General features: G+C 38.1%; 1 protein-coding gene across 4 annotated transcripts; it reads right to left on the bottom strand.

Annotated features, from left to right (window-relative positions):
* Nucleotides 1-6,142: 6,142 nt before the first annotated feature.
* Nucleotides 6,143-18,668, bottom strand: LOC135581819 (protein ARABIDILLO 1-like). Of its 4 annotated transcripts, XR_010495781.1 has the most exons (13): nt 17,063-18,668; nt 16,833-16,991; nt 16,679-16,759; nt 16,466-16,597; nt 15,674-15,801; nt 15,236-15,323; nt 13,848-13,942; nt 11,495-11,558; nt 10,339-10,514; nt 8,392-8,625; nt 7,898-7,962; nt 7,324-7,408; nt 6,648-6,699 (listed from the first exon to the last, which is right to left on the bottom strand). XR_010495781.1 is itself a non-coding variant. In XM_065147507.1 (12 exons), exons 1-12 carry the CDS (start codon nt 18,428-18,430, stop codon nt 6,523-6,525), a joined length of 2,787 nt encoding a protein of 928 aa, XP_065003579.1. In that variant the 5' UTR covers nt 18,431-18,668; the 3' UTR covers nt 6,143-6,522. The 4 variants fall into 4 exon arrangements, 2 of the variants coding, with proteins under 2 accessions (XP_065003579.1, XP_065003580.1); XM_065147507.1 differs by lacking the exon at nt 7,898-7,962 and having other exon boundaries at nt 6,143-6,699; XM_065147508.1 differs by lacking the exon at nt 7,898-7,962 and having other exon boundaries at nt 6,143-6,699; nt 8,392-8,613.
* Nucleotides 18,669-20,471: the final 1,803 nt, after the last annotated feature.

Below are 20,471 nucleotides of genomic sequence, written 5' to 3'. Positions count from 1 at the left end.
CTTATAAGACTATAATCTTCACGAGATGTCGAGACTTATTCGCTACTTGCTTTCGAACTCATCAATTTATTCTTTTACAAGTCCTTCGGAGGTTGCAACTAGACTGACCTTTTATGGATGGATAACACAAGAGTGTCTTACGACTTAGACAATTTCAGCTAAGTTCATGACATTGTGGCATTAGAGCGAGTAAGCAATTCAAACAAATAGCGAAAGTTTCGTAATCTCACTATGGCGAAGTATCGTGGCGAATCAAGCAAGACGGGGCAAGCCGAATCATTGCCCCAAGTAGCCGTAGGTGGGCTGCAAGTGCAAACTTGCTCTTACGTTGCTAGAGCTGCACAAAAGGAGTGCTATAACAAAAATAACGAGCGAGAAGTTGACTATTCTCTGTGAGCAAAGGAAGCATAATCCGAAGCGCCATCCGAGGAAAGAAGCCATAAGGAAAGGCTTACAACTACGAAAACTCATCTTGACGTCCTTAAAGTGAGTTTGGAGGAACTATACTAAGGCCAACGAAGACTTATTGGGTTAGAGAACTCGCAGGAGGAGACAAAATCTTAGATCAACAAAGTTGAGTCCCAAGTAGATAGACCGACGGAAAACACCAAAGACTCCGTGCAACACCTATAAGAAGTCATAGTAGAACTCATGTCCAAGATTACATTTATCACAAGGTTTCTTAATGTGGGAGGGAGAAACACCCATGTTGCTCTATCACAAAACTTGAAGACACATGAGCCATATTGCTACAAGGGTGCCAAGGATGCAAAGGAGCTCACAAATCTTTTGTTCGACATGGAAGAATACTCCCGAGCTATAGGGCCCGATTATGAAGAAACCAAAGTTTCAATAACAACCATATATTTGAATATGGATGTAAAACTTTGGTGGAGAACACATTGAAAAATTCAACAAGGTCAGTCTTGAATGGACACTTAAAAAGAATTGAAGCGAGAGTTGAAAACTTTGTTCCTACCTAAGAATATAGAGTTCGTCATAAGAAGGAAGCTAAGACAACTTTGCTAAAGTACTTCCATTCAGGACTACGTAAAGTAATTTTCTATACTGATGATGGATATATAAGACATATTCGAGAAGGACAAGCTATTCAACTTCCTCGATGGCCTGAAGTCGTGGGCACGATATGAGCTGCATCGGAAGAATGTCACATATGTAATCGGGGCAATCGTAGTTGCAAAAAGGCTCACTGAGACTTATCAAAAAAAAATTAACTTCAAAAAAAAAAAAGGCTCATTGATTTTATTTTTCGGAGGACTCAAGAAAGAATAAACAATCTTTAAAAAATTGCCCATCCAAGTGTTCCCAAGGGAAGGAGTCTAGAAGTGAGTAAAAGAAAAAGAATTCCCACAAAGGGCTAAGCTCAAAAGGCAAGGCTCCAAAACCTAGCTGATTCATGTTACATGGAGGACCGCATATGATGAGGGAGTACCCATAAAAATAAACACTCAATATATTAATAGTATCAATCCACCCTCCTAGATCGGACAAGGGCAAAGCTGTCACCCTTAGTTTGAGTAGTTCAGAATATAGCAGCAATAATAAGGAGTCACAAGGATCTCATATATAAGCAATGCGTTTATTGAATGTGTTGCGAGGTCAAGTGGGGGAGAGCATGAACATAAAACAACAAAAAAATAGGGAGCAATAAGTTGATATACATGAACATCAAGCTAAATAGCTGAACAACCCATGCGATGGTGGACACATGCGCTACCCACAGTTTCATTGCCAACTGAGAAGCAAGACGACTTGCACTGAACCTAGAGAAGAGCCCAAGTCAGATGAAGGCTGTAAACTCGGAGGCTAAGCAGATCTCTGGGCTAGCAAAAGGGGTCCCATCAAGAGTGGGATGTAGAGAGGAAGCATAAATATGATTGTGGTGCCACTGGATGACTTCTAAGTAATTCTCAGAATAAAGTTCATACACATAATGAAGTTGAAGCCAACGATCCCTACGTGGTTCTAGTTTCTTAAGGAGGAATTAAAGATGCACAATAAACATTGACATTATAACTAAAAATGAGAGTACAAAAAAGGTTAATTAACTTTGGTAGTCGTAATAAAGTTAGAGCCACTTAATGTGGAGGTCAATTATGAACCTATTGTGGTGGTGAATATTTTGAAGGAGTTCACAGACGTCATGCCACTTGAGTTGTCGAAAACTCTACCACTACGCAGAGGTATGTATCATCATATAATTAGAGTCAAAAGTGAAGCCTCTAGCGAGAGCAACATACCGCATAGCCTCTTCAGAGTTGGCAGAGCTCAAGAAGCGATTAGATGAACTATTAAATGATGGTCTCATCCATAGTTCCAAAGCACCATTCAGAACTCCAGTTCTCTTCTAGAAAAAATAAGATGAGAGCCTCCGATTATGCATCGACTATCGGGTCCTGAACAAAGTGATGGTGAAGAACAAGTATCCCATCCTACTTATCGTGGACTTGTTCGACCAACTAGGCAAGCGAAGTATTTCTCCAAACTCAATCTTTGGTCAGGGTACTAGTAGGTGCGCATAACTGAAGGCGATGAAGCGAATACTAACTGTATAACCAAGTATGAAGCATTCGAGATCTTAGTGATGCCTTTCGGGTTAACTAACGCTTCAGCCACATTATACACTCTCATGAACCAATTGTTCAAGGAATATCTCGACAAGTTTGCGATCATCTACTTCGACGATATTGTCATCTACAATCAAACGCTCGAGGAGCATGTCAAACACCTTCAAATAATTTTTAAGACTCTTAGGGAGAACACATTATTCATGAAAAAGGATAAATTTTACTTTGCCCAGATGGAGATTTTATTTTTGGGGTACTAAATTAATGAAGGTTCCATCACGATGGATAAATCAAAGGTGTATACTGTGGCAAAGTGGCAAACACCAAATAAGGTACCGGAGCCAAGATCATTTCTTAGTTTAGTCAACTATTATCGATGCTTCATAGTTGAGTACTCGAAGCGCACAACTCCACTGACGGAGTTGCTAAAGAAGAAGTAGCCTTGGCGATGATCAAACAAATATGAAGTGGTATTCCAAGACCTAAAGGTTGTTGTGTTGGAAGAATCGGTATTTAAATTACCAGATAATGGAAAGTCTTTCGAAGTCTATTCAAATGTTTCAGACTTCACTATTAACAAGCACTTATGCAAGAGGGTCACTCGATGACCTACAAGAGTCACAAGCTCAATGAGAATGCACGGTGATATTCGATGCACGAGAAGGAAATGACCGTAGTGGTCCACTCTCTACGAATTTAGCGGCATTATCTTCTCGAAATGTGATTTTGCTTAGGATGAGAAATATAATGTTGAGTCACTTCCAAATTCAAAAGAAACTCTCACCAGGGAAAGCATAGTGGCAGGACTTCCTAGTTGAGCTTGATATGACAATAGAGTATAAGCCCGAAAAAGCTAATGTTGTGACTGATGCATTGAGCAGGAAAGTGGAGTTGGTGAATGTCATGCGATTGGAAGGTGGGCCAAGCAAATTAGATGCACACCAACTTTATTTTCATGATTAGGGATGGACTGTACAGTGATCCTCATGTAGTAACCCTAATGCAATTGATCAAAGAGGTCAAGACATGACAATTTTGGGTCCAGGAGGGACTTGTCTACACTAAAGAGAATAAAGTTTATGATCCTCGAGCAAACAATTTGAGGTGTAAAGTCTTGAGAGAGTGTCACGATTCCCTTTAGACTGGACATCCGAGTATTTATTGAATGTTGGTTGTCATGGAGAGAGTTTTCTATTTGTCAAAGATAGAAACTGATGTGGAGGAATATGTTCGGACGTGTCTTACTTGCCAACAAGATAAGGTAGAGCAGTGGAAGCTGGATTTTGAAAGTCGTTAACTGTATCAAAAAGGCCATGGAAGAGCATTTCTTTAGACTTCATATCAAGCTTGCCGATAGTAGGGGGACTTGGATCGATACTCGTGATTGTTGATAAGTTTTCAAAGTATGCAACCATTGTTGCTACACCCTTACACTGCTCAACGTGGGAGACAGCCAAGTTGATAATGAAAAATGTGGTGAAGTATTGAGGGGTCCTGCATAATATCATTAGTGATCGAGACGCATTGTTCTTGAGATGATTCTGGATTGATCTGTTCAAATTGCTGGTATCTAAGTTATAATTTTCCATAATCCTTCACCTCTAGACGGATGGTTATATTGAAAGAATAAATCCACTCCTTGAGCAATACCTTCAGCACTACGTGAATGCCAACCAACAAGATTGAGTGAATGCATTGGACATAGCATAATTCTCCTACAATTTGCAATGGAGCTTTGTATCCAATAAGAGCCCCTTCAAGATCATTACGGGAGAGTAGTTGTCAACTCCTCACACCTTGACGATCGATTATATCGGGAGTAGCCTATTAGCATATAACTTTGTAAAGGAATGTCACCCAAATATAGATATTACTCGGGAAGGCGACCATAAGAGTTCAAAATTGGTGACTTAGTGCTAGTGAAGCTCCAATTGGTATGTCTTTAGTTTTTTAGACAAAAAGTGCATAAGGGACTAATGCACAAATATGAAGGATCATTTTCAATTATCAATAGGGTAGACAATATCTCTTACAAGTTATAGCTACCGGCATGGCTCGAAATTCATAATATCTTCCATGCAAGCAACTTGAAAGCCTACCACTTAGATCCGCAGGATCTCTCCCAAAGTGTTCCAACCCAGCTACCCCCCACCAAAGCCTTATACGAAAAGTGAGTTGAAGTCATTTTAGCATATCACAAGACAAAGCTACAAAATAGAGCAAAACAAATTAAGTACTTGGTGAATTGACGAAAATTTTCCCAAAAAAAGTTAGTTGGGAGCTTGAAAACGCCATACGATACAAAGAAGCAGTCATCAAAGCCTTCCAATTAGCATCGATGAGGGCACCAACAATTTACGTGAGGAAGAATGTCACAAACGGTCATTGTGCACCCACAATATCTTTGTCAACGGACTATTCATCGCAATTACAACTACCGGCATAGCTCAAAATTCATAATATCTTCCACGCAAGCAACTTGAAAGCCCACCACTTAGATCCGCAAGACACCTCCCAAAGTGTTCCAACTTGGCTATCCTCCACCAAAGCCTCGTATGAAAAGCAAGTTGAAATCAGTTTAGTATATCGCAAAATAAAGCTACCCAATAGAGTAGAACAAATTAAGTACTTAGTGAATCGACGAATGTTTCCCAAAAAAAAGGTTAGTTGGGAGCTTAGAAACACTCTACGATATGAAGAAGCAATCATTAAAGCCTACCAGCAAGCGTCGATGAGGGCATCAAAAATTTAAGTGGGGAAGAATGTCACGAACGATCATTGCGCACCTGCAACATCTTCGTAAACGGATTATTCCTCACTTTTGTTTGTTTGTATATATGTTTGACAATGTGTTTTGTATTGTATTTGTGTGTTTTTGTTTAAAAATTTAAAAATTTTGAGCAAAAATAATTTGTAGCACTGCAGTGCTATCGCTCAATTTTCACGTGTCATGGTCTATTTTTTGTAGATCGCGATATGATATAAAACGTCAACCATCTTAACACCTTAGAACCCCCCAGTGGCACAGGGTTGGATTGAGATTTGGGATAATATTAAGCATTGATTTGACTCATTAGTTCACACGTTAAGCATACGAAAATTTGCCAACATGTCGATGAGTAATCATTTACGAATTTATGATTATTTATTAATCTTTTAAAGTTCTTGTTTCTGCTTCTCTTGCACAATGATTATTTGCTGAATTGCTTATAAAACTATCCTCAAGACGTCTGAGACTTATCCACCGCTTGCTTTCAAATTTATCGTTTGTTTCAAACTTATCGATTTATTCAAACAATGTTGTAACTAAGTTGATCCTTTACGGACAAATAATACAATGCAACATCACGATTTAAATAATTTCAACATCACGATATTATGAGCCCTTAAATTTACCAAAAAAATATATATAAACTGCTCCAGTGAGTTATTGAACATGCACTTGTATCCAATGAACAACAATCAAACGTGATCAAGTGAACAGTATGTATCATTAACACTAAAATGACACACCATGAAAGACTTTGTCTATATATATCTGCCTCATTTACTCCTGAAGAATAATCTAATATCATGTCATAATGAATAAACAAACAGCAAAAGTTACAAATATTGGTTCCTTTAGCCGCTACCACCTTCTTGTACATGCCAAAAGAACATACAAAAAGCGCACCCAAACCATGCAAACTTATAAATATCTAATTAACACAGGTAAGCCCCAATTGGGTCTTATTGTCAAAGTATATGGACCAGCCAAAAAAAGGGAAATTTAAACCTCCTGCTCTACCGGAGAAGGGAGGCTTCATCATCAAGAACTCTGCATCTCCATGCAGCAGAACTAGCGCACATGCATCATCATTTCATGCTGATACAAGTCGAGAGGAACAGTTTGACCTCCCTACCTACACAATGAGATCTATCTGTTCGTCAGAACTTATGCTGAAGCTTCTAGTTGGTGGTGTTCAAGATTCCTGAGAACTATCCTTGCAAATATTTTGGCTTCAACAGGAGCAGTGGCAGCGGCCGCAGCAGCACGAAGCACTCGTGGTGCGCCAGCTTTCTGCATGAGGCCTGCATGGTGCATTGCATGCCGACCTCCAGGAATAGTGAACTGCATTTTGAGAAAACAGCAACAAAGAATCGTTAACATATAGTAAAACATTGTATAACTAGTTGAACTCGACCAGATTTAGAGCCAACTCCAGTGATTCTATTCATAGTTGCACTCAAGAGAACCTTGGATGATGATAAAATATATGCAATAAAATTTTCAGAATATAACTTAAGGTTATTAATTCTAGCTTTCTGGATAAAATATGACCTAGAGAAAATATTTTTATAAGCTAAAAATAGTCTGATAATAGGGAAGTCAATGCAGGTTCAGAATGTGAAAGAATGTCCAATGGCAGGGAGGAGGGAATTAATGCAAGTTGGCGAATGGTGCACTGGGAAAAGGATTTCAAGGTAAAGAGAGTCTCATTCCTTTTTTAACCCAAAATTGCTGACTCAATCACCAGAAACTCCTTCAATTAAGCTAAGAACCAGTTTTATATCAGGTCAAACAAAAGGCAGGATATCAGGAAGTTTTTTAACTCCAAACACAACGAATCTGGGTCATATCTCTAGGAAAACAAAAGGATGAGAATGGCAAGGGAGGCAGGGAAAGAGAAAGGGGAGGGAGCAACCCAACAACATGGGTCATTTCACAGATTGATAGACAATGCTTGTACATTACCTGAAGAAGAGCAAAAGCAGCACACGCTCGAAGAACGGATGAAGGATTTCGAAGCATGGCAATGTATCTCCCTATCTCAGCAGCACTGTAAGAAAATATAAATATAAATGCAGGTAAATACAATTTTTTTTATTTGTGCTAACTTGAAAGAAAAAAGTAAAGCATACAAAGGGTCAACACACCTTAAGAAGACAGGGAAAAAAAGATGCAAAAATTTCAAGAATTTACAAGCAGATCCTACTAACACCTTTAATTTCTGAAACAAGTTAATCAAAATTTTGAGATTCCTTCCATCAATAGACTTTGCGGATCACACAAGCCATACAACGTACAAAATGTTTTAGATCTTACTATTTCTCTAGCCAGTTTAAGCATGCCAAGTTGCAAGCTAGAGCAACTGTAGTTCGTGTTGACATATAAAGTTCACCTTAGACAAAATTGGGTACAAGGGTCAGCTAACATAATGTGCTTATGCAGTTATTGCCAACACCAGCAGTGTTGGTCATTCAACAGAATGCCAACAGTAGGCATGGGGTAGGGCATTGGTGGCACTAAAAGAGGGAAACCTTTCAACCTTGAAGCCTTTCACTGGCAAAGACATCTTCATTTCCAATGATCTCTTCTCTCCTCTATCTTCTCCTACAACGTTGAGAAGCAATGCAGTCCGGCCTCAGGAATCCAGAAATACCACAGTAGTGACATGAAGAAAGAGAGAGATGGACAGTTAGTGACATTAAGGCAGGCAAATTCTAACCCTCCTATAAAGTACATAGACTAAATCACCAAACTAGGTAAAAAGCAAGCCAGGGTAGAGGCTCAAATCAATAGTAGTGCACCGGTAATTATATAAATGCCTAATGCGTATTGATGATCCATTTTTCAGGTAACAGCAAACTCTCAGCATGGAACATTAAAGCTGGAGTGGCCATAGTGCTTATAGTAAAATGAAAAGATTTATAACTTCAGAACCAGCAGATTTCACAATTGTCAAACCAGTGTCAGATTTTTGGCCATCCTATTCTGAAATTTTTTATTAGTATTTAGTAACAAGAAGAAACAAATACAAACCTGCATCTCAAATGTCCTGCTTCTTGTATGCGAGCTGCATCTGCTACCTGTGCCAAGGCTGCAGGAGCTGAGGATGCAGCAGCCATCGAGAAAACGTGTGGATCTGAAAACGTCAGCACGAAGGCTTCTATATGCTTCAATGCCATCCTTCTAGCACCATCAAAATTAACGCTCTTTGAACAACCTTCTAATGAAGAGCCAACAAGTGCAACTTCATCCATTCTGTGAGCACAACTAAAGTTCAAAAAATTTAGACAAGAACATGTACATTAACAAAAAAATCAACAGGGCAAAAAATAGAAATCATTGTTGCACCACAAGATGAAATACATCAGTTGATCACCAAAGAATCCAACAGCAACAAGAAGAAAGGTTTTTCCTTTTATTCATTTTCACACCACACCACTCTACCCACCCACTTAAACACGCACACACACACAAAAAGACCCTTGACGCGCTCATATCTGAAACTGCTTAAGGGTTATAAACCATCCTTCCATTCCAGCAATTGTGTACATACATAGGAAATAGATGATTGCATCACTCATGAGAATAACACAGATGCAAAATGCTTTAGCAATTTCAGATGTGATGATATATATCAAAAAGTTATGCCCTGAGAAATCATATGTTCTCCTCTGAGAAAGATTCTGCAGATATTTTGTAACCCTCACACTTTTACATGCATAATTTTATAATTTTCTTATGCACAGGACGAAAGTGATCATCTATTCCCATCAATTTTTAGAGAAAGAATCTGAATTGTCCTCAATGTTCTCATTGGATGAGGTCCTTCCAGTAGGCCTTTGTCTTGACCAAAGCAGCAAGATGCATCTAAGTGGCAAATGGCATTGCAGCTGGTTAAAAAGATGTAAAACCTCTGCACCTTTTATTTGGTGGTTTGTCCAAGTTATCCAAGCTCAACCTTGGTTTTAAAAAAAAAATTCTGGTTATGAAATATTTTCAATTTTGGTCATGTATTTTGAAGTCAGATTCCACATAACAATAACATCAAACAATGACCAAAATGTCGATCTTTCCATCCCATCATTTCGCTGAAAGTCTCAAATTAGGATAAAAAAGGGCCAGGTACATGGAGAACAAATAATTGGTTAAGATGATTTTGTGAAACCACATGTTATACAGACACGAGAGCTATTGAAATATTAGTAGCCATTACGTTAGATTTTAGTGTCAAACTGTCAATCTCACATCAGAAAAATCTTTTAGAGCAATAGTGTATCTCCAACTAAGAAAACATGTAGCATGATATGGCAACACCTTCCTAATGGCAGGTCATCACCCTAAAGTGGTGGCAGCCTCATGCATTGGGCTGCCATTTTTTGTCACCCTAAAGTGATTTGTTTCCCCAGTGAGAATACTCTTCTCTCTTTCAACCATCTCTTAACTTAATAATATACTCAATGGGGTTTAGAAAAGCAAATGCTTGTTCAAGATATAATCATACATGAACTCCAGCATACAGCTGGATAACATGGCCGCTTGTATGGTTTAACATATATGACTTTACCTTTACATGGTTCCACGCCGTGACCTAAAAATAATCTTTTGATAATAAATTCTTCACACACACACACACACACATATATATAATAGACAAGTCATGATGAATAGAAAATTTCTCATATTTAATAACATTGTTTTCAACTCAATTTATCATCTTTTCAAAGTCTAAAATAGTATATATATGCTTATCAATATGAATACATATATAGAGTAAACATATTGAAATATACTTGCGTGAAAACAAATTGCGATAATCTGAACTCCAAAAAACTAAGCAACAAAAAAAAATCCTTTAATGTGTGTTCCGTTGTTATTAAATTAAAAACTTTTAACGACTATATAAATACCTAAAATCAACATGAGTGACTTAATCTCTAACATGCATCATACATTAGCAAGAGGAAATATTTAATTTAGTACCTTCCATCAAACATATAAGCAAGTGCCAATGCAGCCATAAAACGGGCCATTTTTGATCCAGATGATGAACAAAGATGTACAAGGGCTGGAACTCCCCCTTCTTCAATTATTCGGAGAGCATTACCAGTATTGAAGGCAAGATTCCAGAGAGCTCCAGCAGCAGTCTCATGGACATCCTGTAGAAGAAGAAAGTATGAAGTAATCAGACAAAACAATTATTTGATTCTTGATAATGCTAAGTGCCACAATTTTTGAAAAGTTAAATAAGTTTCAATAGTAAGTTCAATGGGATCATTTCAATGACAAGAGATACAAGACATGAAACATGATTCCTTTGCTGTCAATTCTTTTGACAAAATCTTGTAGGAACACCATTACTCAATGATGCCCTTCAATTTACATTTTAACATTGAGGAAATTCATAGAACATCTGATGAGGACCAGACTTATTTGAGATTTAGTCACCATTAACTGGAAATACACAGTCAAACACAGTAGTAGAGGTACAATTTACCTATATATCTCTGAAACTAATGTGCATCATATATAAGCAGGTTCTAGTGTGTACACATGTTATGCACTTTTAAGTACACAAGCAACAACATGTGCAGCATATCATTCTAATTCAATACTGTGGCCAACTCATTTTAATTTTTTTAGTTAAAAAGAGCTTTTTCCCAAATGATAGACCAAAGTACTATATAAATTGAAATACAATCTACTATTGATAATGTTAAGTGTTAACTTCTACAAAGATGCATTGAGATTTAGAGATGGATTTCTCAACTTAAATATCATCAATTACTTATAAAGGCATGAAGTGGTGGCTTGAGGCAACAGACTAAAAGACTCACGTCTAGAACAGCTACAACCCCATATAAGATTCCCAATCCCAAATACAATTATTTTTAAGTAAACTTGACTTATTCCAATTAGACAACTTTGGATCAAATTTACCAAAATATTTATTTTCATGTATACTTCAAACTTTCATAAATACGAGAGTCCAATATTAAAAAATAGCTACAAGAAAAATTAATTGCATCTATTTGGAATCCCCTACTTTGCCATCACTACGAGGTAAAGAAGCTTCATGTACATCAAATAAATGTTGCAACAGCAATATCCAGCAAACTTGAAGCATATCACAACTTACTTCGGCATCTGAGCGTGCCAATGCAATTAATGGTGCAACACCACCTTCTCGTCCAATTGCAATGCTAGGTACCACAAAGAATTCCATTAATAGGAAAAAAAACAAAGAAAGCATAAACTTTGAAAAACAGAGGAAACAATTGAAATTATATTGTCATTTCAGAAACTATCTGAAGTGAATAATTTCAGAATATATAAATCATAGCTTAGTCTTTTATCAAATGACTGTACCTCAAGCCCAACCTTGGCCCACATTATACTGGTCCATGCTCTGTTTTGGATAAGGTCAGACCTTTTGAGGCATATCACAAATTAAATGCAAATTATAAAAAGAAAAGGTTAACACCTTTAGATGAGCAAAAACAAAAGAAATTCTATGAAAAAATTATTGCGACACTACAAGAAATAATAGATGTAAATATAAGTAGTTTTTCACAAGACCACAAAACCTCCCTTTCCCAAAACCACTTGCAGATTTACTCATGGTTATGGAAGTAAATCATAAGCTTCTTATGCCTCAGTTGCGTACCATAAGCAGCAGCAATTGCGCCCCTGCCATGCTGCAGATATAACGAGTGCATATGCGGTACCACAGTTTAAAACTGGCAGGACAGTGTTTACCTGTCCAATCAGGAACAGGCACTTGGCTGGTACCACAGTTCAAAAAATCACTCAGTACAATGCAGAACTGTCTTTTTGAACTTTTTAATATATCCAGCCTGCTGTAGACAGCTGTCTTGGCCGTTTACAACAGGCATCCCCACTCCTAAACCTCCTCTCTCCTCCTCCTCTCGACCTCTTCCTCCTTCCCTCTTTTTTATCTCATTCTCTTTGGTCTATACCAACCAGTACACCAGAAGTGTACTGGTCTGGCCAAGGATTAATATAGGTTCAGTATTGACGCTTTAAATCATGCAAGGTACAAACATGGCAGAAGAAAATTCATGGTACATATGACAGCACACCATATCAAAAGCTAAGGTGTCATTTATACCACAGAAAATTGAGCACCCAAAAGTAGGCTTTGACTGGAAATCGGGGTATTTTGATGTTTGGTACATGAACATCATTTAGTTTTACAGAAAGTGAGTGGCCAGAAATGGACTTCCGCTGGAACTTATGGCATTTTGGCATTTAATACTTGTGTATCAGAACCCAAAAAGTGGATTCTCAAAATTGTACACTTCCAGAGACTCAGACTTCAACATTTAGGAATTCAACAAAAAGTTCAGAGGTGCATTGAATGCACTATCATGGCTTAATGATCCATCTCAAGGCCATACAAATTGTGTTGCCTTATGCAAATATAAAAAACCCAAGTATTTTTTGATCCAGTGCAACCTAAAGGAACAACAGATAGTCAAACTTAAGAAAATTAAACAAAAATCATAAACAAAAAAATTTAGTCCAGCAAAAGTAACGTCAACTTAACCTGTATACTGCTTATGCACCAACAAGAACCTGCACTCAATCTTAATGTAGTCTTGACCATCGGACAAGCACACATGCATGAACTCAGGCAACTTAACTTGTGAACCAATTTTAGATCAGGAAAGCAAAGTAAAACACAGTGACATAGGGTGCTTAAATCCTTAAGATTGGACACTATTGTACAAGAAATATTCTAAACTGAGAACATTCATTCTCCTCTAAATTGCAAACTCGATGGAAAAGCTAACAAGAAAAAGATTCATCTCATATTCAAGTTCCCTTGTATGAGACCTGGAGGAGTTCCCTTCTATCCAAGAATCAAAGATAAAAACCATCAGTAAGCACCTTGCTGATGTTGCTACACTTTAATTCTGATATTTTAGAAAATTCACACTCACTCATGACATAGTTCACATAATTACAAGATACCACAGAACATATGACCATGCTTTAAAGTTTAAACCAATTTAGGGATTTTGCTCCCCACTCCAAAGCACAAAAAAGAAGTGCTCTCATCCAGCTTAAGCATAATTCAGACCGAAAATTATAATTGATCTCTGAAAGACTGAAATTACCTCCAGCTTAACATGTTAGAAGCATGGTAGTTTTAGGCTTTTAGCGATCTCCTTCCAAATAAGTGCAAGTTGTACAAATCAAAATCTTCTCTTTAAGATTAAACCTAGCACCACTATGATATTATATAGGTATGAAAAGCTTAAATACTAATTTTAGGTATTAAACATCATCTCAAGCCATTATTAGCTAATATGAAGGAGTAACTAGTCTCATATGTTATTTGACTTCATTACAGAACAGGAGCTGCAAGTACCAAATCACATATCAGCATGTCCATGAAACAGAAGTCATGTCACAAGCATCTTAACTAGAAGAATAGTAACAATAACAACAACAATGATCTTTACCTATTAGCTTCTGAGACTGACAAACCCCATAACGCCCCCGCAGCCCTTTCCTGAAGTCCTTGAGAAGCATTTGCACATGCATGTGCGAGAGCCACCTGAACAATTGAATGTAGAAAGAAAATTAACTAGCAATGTGAAATTTCATTTACTCGAACAACAAAATACAAAAATCCAAACATGGAACATTAAAGTATAGGAGCTGCTGATAATAATTAAATCATCAAAAACACTGGGGAGAATTTAAACTCTTAAACTTAAAACCACTAAGAAAACTCATGGCTTTAGTAATCTGTACAGATAATTTGATGAGTGAATAGAAATGACCAGCATAATATACATCACACTGTGTCCATTGATTGAAGATTATCTACCAATAAATCCAGAGAACAAAGGAAGACGGATACTAGAGATGAAATTCTCTTGTAAACGATGTATGCAATTAGTAAAGTGCAACTAATCCACAAGATTAAAAAGCTTTACCAAGAATCGTAGGTCTTACTAATTACAGGAACAAGGATTATCATGCCAATCAACACATGTAGGCCGCCAGAAAGATACCGGAACCTACCATGTCAACCCATGTCAAAGGTGTGAACATATTGATTGCTATGCAGATTTTGGCCCCATGCAGCCAACATATGGGTCTATTAACTAGCACAGTGCGATTCCATTCCATGCCAAAAAGGTATTGCCACAAATAATTTCCATGAAACAAAAATCCTCAGACGAGAAAAGAATTAAGCACAAGCAAATATTGTTGGTGATATATTGCACAATGACTAGCATGGAAGAGTAACCAAGCTGATTTTTCTTTATCCACTGCAATCTGCCAACACTATTACCATTTCTTGTTCCAATGACACTACTTGTAACTCTGCAGAAACCAAAGGTTTAGCTTCTGAACAACTGTATCCTAAACATTTGCTTTCTGTAGCATAGTGTTGTTCTAGAAAGGCATGAGACTTATATAACAGGCACATTATGTTGAGCACCCTGGATCATCATGACATCACATATAGGATGTTTAGCCGTAAGAAATGGGTTTGTTGCCTATATTTTTGTCGCTACAGCCTTAAAAGAACATGCAAGGACTGCAACATCCCAGCTTTTGAAAGACAAATCATCGACAAATTAAACAGTTCATCCAACCAAACTTAAAAAGGCATAGAAGCTAAAATGTAAAATTCGACTCTTCGACATGATGTAAGTGTCAATCCAGCAAATAACACCATCATCACTGACAAACATGTCAAAGAAAAAAAGGGAAAAAAGGTTTCAATCAAAAGATATAGTTGGATCTGTGAAATTCTATAAAAAAAAGAGAAACATATAGGCAGAAAGAAATATTGTATATGTAAAATGAATTGAGTAGATGATAAAAAAAATACCAATGCCTCAACTCCACCAGCTAAAGCAATTGCTTCTCGGTTTCTATCATCAAAAGATAAGTTCCATAAAGCACCAGCAGCTTCTTGCCTGGTCAATTTGTAGAAACAAAAATATCACAGGTTAACTACTTCCATAACAAGCATAACCAATACTGAAAAGAAAAGTTAGTATTACCGAAAGACAATTAAACAAACAAAGATAATCATGTAATAATAGAAGCAACTCTACAAGTTGCTTTTCACATTAGAAAAAAAATCTTAGCATCCAAAAGAATAGGAAGAAAAACAAATTTTATCTTGAATACATGAATAGCAAATAAAGGCATCCATGCACATGCAACATGATTAAAACTCCACGAAATAAATAAATGTAATAATATTGCAAATAATGACAATTTATGAAGATTTTCTGAGAACAAATTTCAAAAGAACAATCACCTTACACCTTCATTTTGAGAATAAGTTAGTTGCACAAGTGCTTCGAGTGCACCTGCCTCTTGACCAACAGCAGCATTATTACTATTGCTGTCACCATGAGCTGCCAAATTGGCTAATGCTCGAGCAGCCTGAGATAAGAACAGTCGAGTAAATAAACCTTGAAACATGAAAAAGAAAAAAACTTTGTGAGGAAATAATATGACCAAAAATGAAACTGATGTCCAGATGTTTAAAAGGTGTCCAAAAAGATGTCTACTTTGAAGATCATAATAAATATTGATATCCATCGGTGTATGTCATAAGATGTCTATACCAAGCATATCGATGTATATCCTAAGATGTCTACTTTCAAGATCATAAGTATATTGATGTATAAGATGGCACGTAAATATATTGATATCAATGAGAATGTATAAGAACCACCTTCAACAAACAACCACCACCATACTTTTTTTCCTTTTTCCCTCTTCTGACATGGGCAAAAAACAAAATGTACCATAAGAAATAAAAGGAAAACAATAGTCTTGAACTTGATGTTGTTGCCAATGATACCAAGTCTAATGCACAACATAGGAGATGAAGACTAAATACAAAACAGTATGCTGACATGCATGTTACATAGACAAGATAAACAAAATCATTTGTAGTATTATACCAGAAAAATTAAAACCAACAAATTTTGATGCTTTAAAATATCTTAAAGTCATAGGCAATATATCATCAAATTCATGCTCCAAGTATAACAGGCAAAGTAATAAAGAATCGGAAACCAAAACTATAAGAAATTCAGACCTGTTCTTGCACGCCCTCGACCTTGCATAACCTTGCAAGTGTCACAAGTGCATGGACACCACCAGCCATTGCAATCTCCACACTGCACTTGTCATCGGCAGCCAGATTTGCAAGAGCACCAGCAGCTCGTTCCTGTTTAAGAATAAAACAAGCGCGTTAATAAATTTTCTTTTATTCTGCATGTACTGATTTTTAATCAAATAAGATGCATACAAGAACTCCATCTACTCCAGATGTCCATTTGAAAATAAGGTTCACCAGAGCTTTCACCCCACCAGCCTCAGCAATGGCAGCCTAAAACCACAACCAACAATGTCACTGAAAATTACAACCAAGGCAGGTCACATATATCCAATGGAAGGCACACCTTATGCTCTTCTCCCACAGAAAGGTTCCAAAGCCCTCCAGCAGCTTCTTCAGCAACCAACCTGTTTGAGGACCTTGCAAGGTTAGCAAGAATACCAATTCCCCCTTCATCAGCAACCGCTTTTGCAACTTTGGAATTCACTGACAAGTTTGCAATGGCCTGCACATTCAAGGTATCTTAAGATAAACCCAACCAAATCAAGCCACAAACATATCAGCTCAAAGTTCAACCTTGGCAGCTTCAGACTGTACACCCTCCCGACAAGATCTCGCGAGTTCCAAAAGCAAAGGTATTCCACCATTTCGCATTACCGCTTCTGCCCTTGCTGGTTCCACTGTTGCATTCTCATCATCAGTCACTACAAAGGTCGCCAGCCCAGTCGCTGCTCTCTCCTGTACATCCTCCTGTGGACTTCTTACTAAGCTTAGCAATAGAGCAGCCCCTTGTCTCAACCAAAACTCATCCATTCCGTGTGGATTACTCTCTGCTATACGAAGAAGCGAGTGTGAGAGTATCCACTCTAGCCAGTTCATGATATCACTCAGGATCTTATCCTCATTCTGCAAGCTTCTCCATTCCTCAAAAATCGTCTGCTCCTTTACAACAGATCCCCTGAACAAAGAAGCAATCCCTTTGAAAACGTCAGTGAATTGGGCAAAGAGCAGCTTCCCCTTAGTGTTGCTGAATGCTGTAGGACTATGGCTCCCTTCCTCCTCGAGTGCCGCACAGTTGAGAGCGCACAGTACCTTCAAAGTTTTTGCTGTCGACAGAAGCCTCGAGACAGCACTAGCAGAGATATCGGTCCTCGAAACATCCACACCAACCAAGCTTGGGAGGTTGCTCCACGAGAGGGATGCCGTAGCCCACTTCAAATTCCTTGAGCCAGCCACCGACAAGAACTTGAGAGACACCACCTTCTCGAGGGCACCCTCATCCACCATGCTGCAGTCCAAGAATGCAACCTCCGCCAACTGTGGGCAGTGCCTCGCAAGGGCGTTAATGGCGTCCCCGTTGATCTCACGTATACCAGAGAGGCGCAGCCGCCTCAGCCTGGTGCAGCACATGGCGACATGGCGGACCGCATCGCTAGTGATCCTCCCGCAGGGTTCCGGGCCGATCTGGAGACTCTCGAGGGCCTCATGGCGCGCGGCAAGCACGGAGAGGGTGGCGTCGGTGATGTCGCGGCAATAGTCCCCCGCAATCTCCCGGAGACCGCGCGCCTGGAGATTGATGAGGGCCGAGGCGGAGGAGGACCCGTGGAAGCGGAGCCGGCGGAGGTGGGCGCACCGCCCCGCGAGGGCGGCCGCAGTGTCAAGATCGCAGCGATGGGCGCGGAGGTCCAGCGACGTCCAGAGGCTGGGGGAGGAGCCGAGGAGGCGCCAGGCCCGGCAGGTGGACGCGAGGCAGGCACGATCGCCGTAATTGAGGCGGGAAAAGATCTGGACCACCGTGTCGTCAGGGAGGGCAGTCCAGTCCACGGCCGCCGCAGCGGGCAGCGGGATCTCGCAGTGATCGTAGGCCTCGGGGTAGGGCGGCAGTACGGTGACCTTCTCCTTGTCCCTGGAGTAGGAGCACCGCCGCCGCACCCTCCGGCTCATCGCGAGCGAGGCGGAGGAAGCCCCGCTAGATCGATCAGCTCTCGCGGCACCTCCGTTGGGAATCCCTTGCGTAGGGTTCTTTTGGCCTCGTTCGATCGGAATCGGGACGAGGGTTTGCGAGCGGATCGGTCGGAGGGATTCAAGAAACCGGAGGGGATGGGCTTCCAATCTCTAATTCATATTGTCATGTCGATTCTTCGAAGAGGTCGGAAGGGTAAGGGGATGGGGGAAGGTTGGGTGGGGGGGTGGGGGGGGGGGTTTTATGACGAGCAATGGAATTGGGGTGCGGGAGGGGAGGATTAAGACGCATGAGGAATACAGACATACATACGGCCGCCTGAGGCATTGCCGCTGCTGCTGTGTCAAAAAAAAAATGCACTTTTTATCTTTTTACAAACTCAAAAATATAATGAATTGCATGAACTTTTGGATAATAATATAATTTATAATAATATCTCAATAATAAAGCATGTAAGATGGAAGTGAAATATATAAATATATATATATATATATATATATAATTATATTGAATATATTAGTTAGCTTAGTTGGTTTATACTTTATAAAGAAAAAAAAATTAGTTTTCATCAATTATCCTTTCTAAAGAAAAATAATTGATTCTCTTGTAAGATGGAAGATGAAGTTCACAATCAATCATCAAATAAATTCTCATAAATTATCTTATATGAGGATCTTTGTATCATAAAAATAATAATAATTTTGAGTAAGATACAGATATAAAAAAAATGTCTTTTATAACATTCCCTTTATAGATATCAACCAAATGGATCTTATGGTCCATTTAATTTAATTTTTTTTTTCATTTTGTTCATATAAATGTACAATTAATTACCTCAAGAAAGGGCTAACATAAGTGTACAACAATTGTTTAATACACTACAAGATCAGATCGAATGAGAAAAAGATTAATTGACATCATAGTCAACAAATCCTATTAGCTGATTGAACTGTTATGTTTTGCCTTATCCTTTGACTATCAATCTGTCTTGTATAGGTCTTTGAACCTCTTTCAAATTCATTTTGCCCTTAGACTGGAATTGAAAGAAAGTTTTGTTAGATGATTTCAGTGTAGATTTTTTAAGAATTTATGAGATGTATTTTAGGAGATATTTTGAATAAGTCATTATTTTTATAAGTATTCTCTCTAGTGAAATGTTATTAATAAATTGGAATCTCAGGTTATTACCTATGGGATTAGGAATAAACTTAGGGGTTTGTTAGTAAGGAAATGATTAGCTTTTATTTATAGGAGAAGCATCCATGATTTCATTGCTAGCTCAAAAGGCAAGGATGCTCTTTGTCCTCCCAAAGTTATAAATTGTCAAAGCATATGATCTTGTGGCATGGAGTGCTATCAATGCTACTCTTATGAGAATGAGGCATGAGATGGCATAATTTAGTGAAGTCTCCCAACTCATTATTTGTAATGTCTAGATTGATAGGTTGTTTTACCTTCAATTGGTGGTGGATTAGGAAAGAATCCTCTGTGAGAATAATTGGATTTAGACATTGAATCCTATGCAAAATATATACATTAGTAATATTTAAACTCTTTTTTTTTTTTTGCAAGGATAGGTAGCCCACCTGCTAATGATTTGCTTAAATTCTTCTTAGCCAATCAAATTCTTATTATGTCTATTATTTACGTTCGGATACATGTCATCATATTTATTGAATCGTTATCAAATTTGACCCAATAGAAGATTAGATCAGTCTGGTTCGATGAATTTTAATGTAAGAAACTTAATTATTCTTTAATATAATATCTTATTTTAAAAAGAAAAATATTATTTTTGTTGTGAACATAAACAACATTCTAACTTAATTGATGAAATAGAAATGAACAATTTGGGCTGAAATTAAAAAGAAAATTTTACTCATATTTTCAATTTTTTTATAAATTTCAAGATAACTCAATTAATTATAACAAAATCTTTTCTTGATTTATTCTATTAAAATACAATATCCTTGCAAAATATATTGTATTTCATTGAGCTCCCATGCTGCCTCTTCCAAAATA

Source organism: Musa acuminata, chromosome BXJ3-4 (assembly GCF_036884655.1).
Source record: "Musa acuminata AAA Group cultivar baxijiao chromosome BXJ3-4, Cavendish_Baxijiao_AAA, whole genome shotgun sequence".
NCBI classification, from domain to species: Eukaryota; Viridiplantae; Streptophyta; class Magnoliopsida; order Zingiberales; family Musaceae; genus Musa; species Musa acuminata.
Note: the sequence above shows the minus strand (reverse complement) of the source record. Positions and strands in the feature narration are given on the sequence as shown.